General features: G+C 38.8%; 1 protein-coding gene across 1 annotated transcript in view; it reads left to right on the top strand.

The window, feature by feature from the left end:
* LOC123509280 (cytochrome P450 2L1-like) overlaps positions 1 to 7,500 on the top strand; it is a 64,967-nt gene that overhangs the window by 2,958 nt on the left and 54,509 nt on the right. The window contains exons 2-4 of the mRNA XM_045263480.1: positions 6,480 to 6,588; positions 6,798 to 6,897; positions 7,262 to 7,392. Of these exons, the coding sequence (XP_045119415.1) occupies positions 6,507 to 6,588; positions 6,798 to 6,897; positions 7,262 to 7,392 (313 nt within the window). The 5' untranslated portion in view covers positions 6,480 to 6,506. The remainder of the gene's footprint in view (positions 1 to 6,479; positions 6,589 to 6,797; positions 6,898 to 7,261; positions 7,393 to 7,500) is intronic.

Raw genomic sequence — 7,500 nt, 5'->3', positions numbered from 1 at the left:
TCTCTCTCTCTCTCTCAAAATCTTCGCAAAGTGATCTAATTTGTATATTTTTTGCAAAAACATAAAATACATACAATAGGAGTAGCTGGTATTGGTGGTGGAATGTTCTCCCCTTCGGTGGTTGAACCTCCTATATCAGTATCATAGCCCAGAACATCACTGTCTTCGCTCTCTATTATTGTAGAAACTGTTAATTCCAAAGCCCTTCTGATACCACTCTCATTCAAAAGATGTCTCCCCGCAACATGGCGAGAGATCCAAGGTTTGTTTAGAAGTAAGGTGCGCGGGAAAGGTGAAAAGGAAACCGTGAAATCACTGTCGCTCCCACCATCCATCGTGGGAGTTGGTGACACCATGGTACAATAACGAGAATAGAAAGAGACTGGGTGATAGGACAGAACCCTGAGGAACACCACTATTAATAGATTTAAGAAAAGAAAAGTTGCCGTTTACTATAGAAGCAATAGAACGGTCGGAAAGGAAACTTGAGATAAAGTTGCAGAGAGAAGGATAAAAACTGCAGGAGGGCAGTTTGGAAATAAAAAAAAAAACTTTTGATATGTGTTATGTATTTAAATAGGTTTCATCTAATACTTTAATGTTTCAATGCTAGTTTGGATACTGCTTCATATGAACTAATAAGGAAACCGTGCCAACCAATGTAAGCCAAAATAGAGCAGCTAGTAAACGGAGTCACGCACTCGCTCTCTTTCTCCCTTCCACCTTCTACCTACGGCTGTTTAACTCGACAGCAAAAGTTTCACTGAAATCTCTAAAAGAGGATGACCAATACTCAGTAATTAGAGCTGGAAGATTACCAGTAGAGCGACCTTGACGGAAGCCATACTGGCGATCATATAGAAGATTGTGAAGTGACATGTTTAAGAATCTTCCTATTCAGGATAGATTAAAAAAAAAACTTTAGACAAGCAAGAGATTATAGCCACAGTTTGAAGTATTAGAACGGTCATCCCTTTTAGGAACAGGCTGAATGTAGGCAAATACCAACAAGAAGGAAAAGTAGTTGACAGACAAAGTTGAAAGAGTTTGGTCAGGCAAGGTGTAAGCATGGAAGCACAGTTTTTGAGAACAATAGGAGGGACCCCAACAGGTCCATAAGCCTTCCAAGGGTTTAGGCCAGCAAGGGTATGTAAAACATCATTATGAAGAATTTTGATTGAAGACATGAAATAGTCAGAGGGAGGAGGAGAGGGAGGTACAAGCCAGAATCATCTAAGGTGGAGTTGTTAGCAAGGGTTTTGAGAGAAGGGTTCAGCTTTAGAGACAAGAGATGGCAGTGGTGCCATCAGCATGAAATAAAGGAGGGAAAAATGAAGAAGTAAAGTTACTGGAGATGTTTTTGACATTTTCTATTTATGAAGGACTGTTTGGGAAGTTGAAGAACAGACTTGGCATAATTCCGGACAGAAATGTAAAGTGAATGAGATTCAGGAAATGGAAGGCTCAAATACCTTTTGTGGGCAACCTCTCTATCATATTATTCATATATAGCACGAGAACAGGCTGTGTTAAACTAAGGTTTACAGAAGATTTTGGTTGAGAAAAAGAATGAGGAATGTATGCCTCCATGCCAAACATTATCACCTCTGTTATGCGTTTAGCACAAAGAGATGGGTCTCTGGCACGGAAACAATAATCATTCCGAGAAAAATCAGCATAATACCTCATCAGGTCGCCCAACTGGCATGGACAAAATGCCACAGGCATCTCCACTTTGGAGGATCCTGAGAAGAGATTGGAGAAATAGGACAAGATACAGAAATGACGTTGTGATCAGTGGAGCCTAACGGAGATGATAGGGTGACACCATAAGCAGAAGGATTAGAGATGAGGAAGAGATCAAGAATGTTGGGCGTATCTCCAAGACGGTCAGGAATATGAGTAGGGTGTTCCACCAGTTGTTCAAGGTCATGGAGGGTAGCAAAGTTGAAGGCTAGTTCACCAGGATGGTCTGTGAAGGAGAGGAAAAGCAAAACTGGTGGTGAACATTGAAATCTCCAAGAGTGGAAATCTCTGCGAAAGGGTTGAGGGACAGAATGTGCTCCACTTTGGAAGTTAAATAGTCAAAGAAAGAGGAAAGTTGTCTTTAGAGGGTAGGCTGTGACTACCCCCTTGAGTTATGAGACACAAAGGGAAACGTTCAACAAGATCATAACTAGCTTTAATGGAAGGTTCACAGCACCCCTTGAACTAGTGTTAGACCTCGCTGGGAGTAAATTATCGCTTCGGTAGGTCTCTACTATTTCCTCCAATCAGCACGCTCATTGAATAAACGACCAGCCATTACTGTGGTATTTCTATATCTATCTATCTATCTATCTATCTATTTATCTATCTGTATATCTACATATCTATTTATCTATTTATCTATCTATCTATCTATCTGTCTATATACATATATATATATATATATATATATATATATATATATATATATATATATATATATATATATATATATATATATATATACACACACACACACACAGCTAGTCTGAGAGCGTCAGTCATTATCTGAAGAAGACTGTAGAGTCAAAACGTAAGTAAATAAAGATTTGCCTGATTCAGCCAAGGTTTCTCTTCCACCTTTATACTCACCTGTCTTACTACTACACATCAAGGTAAAAAATGTTTGACGTTCCTATCCCTAAGATGGTCAGAAATATGAGCCAGTTGGGTGCTGTATCAGTTGGTCTAGGTTGTGGGGTATAACAAAATTAAAGGCTAATATACCAGGATGGTCAGTAAAGGAAGAGGAAATCCAAAGCTGTTGATGACCTTAAGTCTCCAAATATGTAGATCTCAGCAAAAGAAAAGAGGGTCGATATGTGCTCCAATTTGGAAGTCAGACAGTCAGATACTTTCATTTATAGTTAGAGGAGTTAGGTAGGATGTGTAAAGCATAGAAAGGTTTAGTTTGAATTACTCTGTAGTCGTAGACAGATGCTGAAAAATTCATATAATTAAAAAGTATGGACACGAGAGATCGTTGCACACATATGTTGTTTGAATGACTCTGTAGTTGTAAATAGATGCTGAAAAATTCATAATATTCAAGAGTATGAGTACGAGACTATATCAAATCGTTGTGCAACTATCTTTTAATATTCCTCCAATCAGGATCTCTCAAACCAGGATTGCCTCTGGTATTTTTGCCTCTGCCAGTTGGGGTACCTGAGGAGGTATCATGCTGACTTTCCCTGCAATGAGTACTGTTTCTGTGCCAGAGACCCAGCTCTTTGTGCTGGACGCATAACAGAGGTGATAGTGTCTGGCATGAAGGCATACATTCTTCATTCTTTCTCTCATCCTAAACCTTATAAATGTTGGTTTAACACAGCCTGTTCTCGTGCTATACTTGATAGAGAGGTTGCCCATAAAAGGTACTTGAGCCATCCATCCCCTGAATCTCACGCACTTTATATTTCTGCCCGGAATCATGCCAAGTCTGTTCTTCAACTCGCCAAACACTCCTTCATAAAAAGAATATGTCAAAATCTTTCAAATTAAAACTCCCCTCGTGAGTTCTGGCATCTAGCCAAAAACATCTCCAATAACTTCACTTCTTCATCTTTCCCTTCTCAATTTCATCCTGATGTCACCGCTGCCATCTCTTCTGTCTCTAAAGCTGAATTTTTCTCTCAAATTTTTGCTAATAACTCCACCTTCGATGATTCTGGGCTTGTTCCTCCCTCTCCTCCTCCCTCTGACTATTTCATGTCTTCAATCAAAATTCTTCGTAATAATGTTTTCCATGCCTTCGCTGGCATAAAGCTTTGGAAGGCTTATGGACCTGATGGGGTCCCTCCTATTGTTCTCAAAAACTGTGCTTCCGTGTTTGCACCTTGGCTGGCCAAACTCTTTTAACTATGTCTATCGACTTTTACCTTTCCTTTTTGCTGGAAGCTTGCCTACATTCAACCTGTTCCTTAAAAGGGTGACCGTTCTAATCCCTCGAAGTATCGTCCTATAGCTTTAATCTCTTGCTTGTTTAAAATTCTTGAATCTATCCTGAATAGGAAGGTTGTTAAACATTTGCCTCTTCACAATCTTCTATGTGATCGCTAGTATGACTTCCGTCTTGGTCGCTCTACTGGTGATCTTCTAGCTCTCCTTGCTGAGTCTTGGTCATCCTGTTTTAGAGATTTCGGTGAAAATTTTGCTGTTGCGTTAGACATATCTAAAGGTTTGGTTTCCAAATTGCCTTCCTACGGTTTCTATCCTTCTCTCTGCAATTTTATCTCAAGTTTCCTTTCCAACCGTTCTATTGCTGCTGTGATAGACGGCAACTGTTCTCCTAAATCTATTAATAATGGTATTCCTCAGAGTTCTGTCCTGTCACCCAGTCTCGTTCTATTATTATTCATTAATGATCTTCTTAACCAAACTTCTTGCCCTATCCACTCCTACGCTGAAGATACCACCCTACATTTTTCCACGTCCTTTCAGAGACAACCAACCCTTCAAGAAGTCAACAGATCACGCAGGGACGCCACAGACCACCTGACTTCTGATTTTTCTGAGATTTCCGATTGGGACAGAGAAAATTTAGTAGTTTTCAATGCTTCAAAAAACTCAATTCTTCCATCTACCAACTCGACACTACCTACCAAACAACTATCCCTTCTTCTTTAATGATATTCAACTGTCTCCCTCTTCCACACTGAATATCCTTGTTCTGTCCTCTAGTCATAATCTTAACTAGAACCTTCACATATCATCTCTTGCTTAAACAGCTTTTATGAAGTTAGGTGTTCTGAGACGTCTCCGCCAGTTTTTTTCTCGCCCCTCCAATTGCTAACTCTGTACAAAGGCCTTATCCGCCCCTGTATAGAGTATTCTTCACATGTTTGGGAGGGGTTCCACTCACTCAATTTTATTAGGTAGGATGGAATGAAAAGCTTTTCTTCCCATCAGTTCCCTTCTTCTGACTGACTGTCTTCAGCCTCTTTCTCACCGCCGAAATGTTGTACCTCTTTCCACCTTTCATCGCTATTTTCATGCTAACTGTTCTACTGATCATGCTAACTGAACGCCTACCCTTCTCCTTCTGCCACGATGCACAAGGCTTTCTTCTATCTCTTATCCCTTCTCTGTCCAACTCGCTAACGAAAGAGTTAACCAGTACTCGCAATCATTCATACCTTTCTCTGACATATTCTTGAACTCCCTACTTGCATCTGTATTTCCGTCTTTCTACGACTTGACTTCTTTTAAGAGAGAGGTATCAAGACATTTTTTCCTTAATTTTGGCTAACTCTTTACTTTTCTTTTAGGGAACCAGCACTTAAGTGGGTCTTTTTTAAATATTTTGTTGCCCTTGGCTGGCTTCTCTCTTGAAAAAAAAAAAAAAAGAAATAGACAAAATATCAAGCTGCCAATTGCTTCGCCTTTTTGTGTTTCAGTAAAGAAAAGATGTTGAGGTTAAATAGAGGAGTGATGGTATTCTGCATATTGAAAACTAGAGGGTACAAAAATTACACAAGGATGTTAACACACGAGTCAACAGTCGAAGAGCAGCCTGACCTGGGGACATTTTTAATCATCTTACAAGATGTTGACTTCTGGTGTAGGAGTCGCTTTATTAAATCTAGAATTTGACTGAAGAGTGAATGTGTTGCAATTCGGTGCATGTAGTTTTGTGTGGAAGACATGCGCTTTTAGAGGGTAGACTGCAAGTGCCTCTTTGTGTCGTGAGACATACACACACACACACACACACACACATATATAGACACACACACACACACACACACACACACACACACACACACACGCACAAAAACGTTCAATATGATCTCAGCTGAGTTATTGATAACTTTACGGCACCTCCTGATCCAATCACTCACTGATCTGTGGAAATAATCATCATTTCGGTGTGTTGAAATTATTTGTTGAAAGACAATGTCTTTTTAAATGAAAAGTGTAATGATGTTCTTGATACACTGGACATACAGCTGTCAACCCCTGGAAGCCCCAAAGAGTGACAAGCAGGGGTTCGTAGGGCGCAGTTCCTGGTTAAGTCCAGGGCAACGCCCTAGATCTTAACTCCCTCAACAACAACAACAAGAACAACAAAGTACGATATAGATTTATGTATAGCGATTGCTGGTTGGCTTTAATTGACTAATCAGATGAAGGCTTACAAACTGAAGGAATGCGGACATTTTATGGTCTGGAAAATTTTGTTTTACAATTTCTCTCGGAAAATATCATATCAAAAAGAATATTTGGGAAATATTTGTAAAAAAGCGTGAGTTGTTTTAGAGGCGATGCGTGTGATATTGTGATGGAAGTAAAGACTCTACGTTTGATACGTGAGAGTTGACAAGTATGCGGACACTTAATTTATCATACGATAACACCTGCAATATAAACAAAAAATATTTAGATTTTGTTGACTGCTGTGTCGCCTATAATGAGAATTTAACCATAATCTTCATATTATTTTATTACAGAAAGACCTCCTTTGTTGATTAGTAAAAATGCTTGTGGAATTTCTGCTATTTGGTGGACTGCTGTTTCTGTTATGGAAAAGCTTCAGAAAACCCCCAGAACTACCTCCAGGTTAGTAGTATTTGTCCAATTTCCTTAACGGATCTCATAATTTATGCATTTAGGCATTTTATTCTACAATAATAAGCTTTTTCTTTAGCTGTATAAATTTTTATATATCGTTATAAGTTTAATTGGCTCGTTAGGTATCGTGTTAATAATTAATTGCTTCAATCACCACTAGCTTGAGATATTTAAGGAAATAACTTCGTGTTCTTCAGGCAAGTGGGGCCTTCCTTTGGTGGGTTACATACCTTGGACCAGTAAGACATTTGAAGATCAGATAGCGGACTTTCACAAACAGTATGGACATATCTTCCTGTAAGTATTCATGTGACATGATTAAAGCTCATTTGATAGGTGATATGGCAGAACAGCAGAGCGAAGAGAAAAATTAACGTATAGATTATCTGAAAAAAAATTGATATGATGTAAATTTCCTTAATGGATTCTGTTATTTGTTTCATGTTACCTGTCAATAAGAGTTATATTTTTTTCTGTAATTGTTAAGTATGCAAATCAAAAGGACGAGTGTGAATGAATGAACATAGCTTAACATGCTGAATTATCTTTTTTCTTTTCTACAGTACAGTGCACATCATGGCTGAGTAAAGTACTTGTGATAAATCTAATCATAGTAGTGTTTCTTAGCTTGTGATTGTATAGTATCGTCTTTCAAACGCAGGTGGAAGATGGGAACACAATTAATGGTGTTTATCAACGACTACAAGTTAGTGAAAGAAGCTTTCTCGAGGCATGAGTTTACCAACAGACCAGACTGGGAGATCTTCAAGTTTTTTGAAGAACCTGCCGTTGGTAAGAAGCCTTCTGTCAATTTCCAATGTTCAGATTATCATGGTTCAGCGAACATAGTTTATTTGATCTATCACTGAACTTTAAGTAATAAATATGTTGATGTAAAAT

The sequence above is a fragment of the Portunus trituberculatus genome, chromosome 26 (assembly GCF_017591435.1).
Source record: "Portunus trituberculatus isolate SZX2019 chromosome 26, ASM1759143v1, whole genome shotgun sequence".
In the NCBI taxonomy this organism is placed as follows: domain Eukaryota; kingdom Metazoa; phylum Arthropoda; class Malacostraca; order Decapoda; family Portunidae; genus Portunus; species Portunus trituberculatus.
Note: the sequence above shows the minus strand (reverse complement) of the source record. Positions and strands in the feature narration are given on the sequence as shown.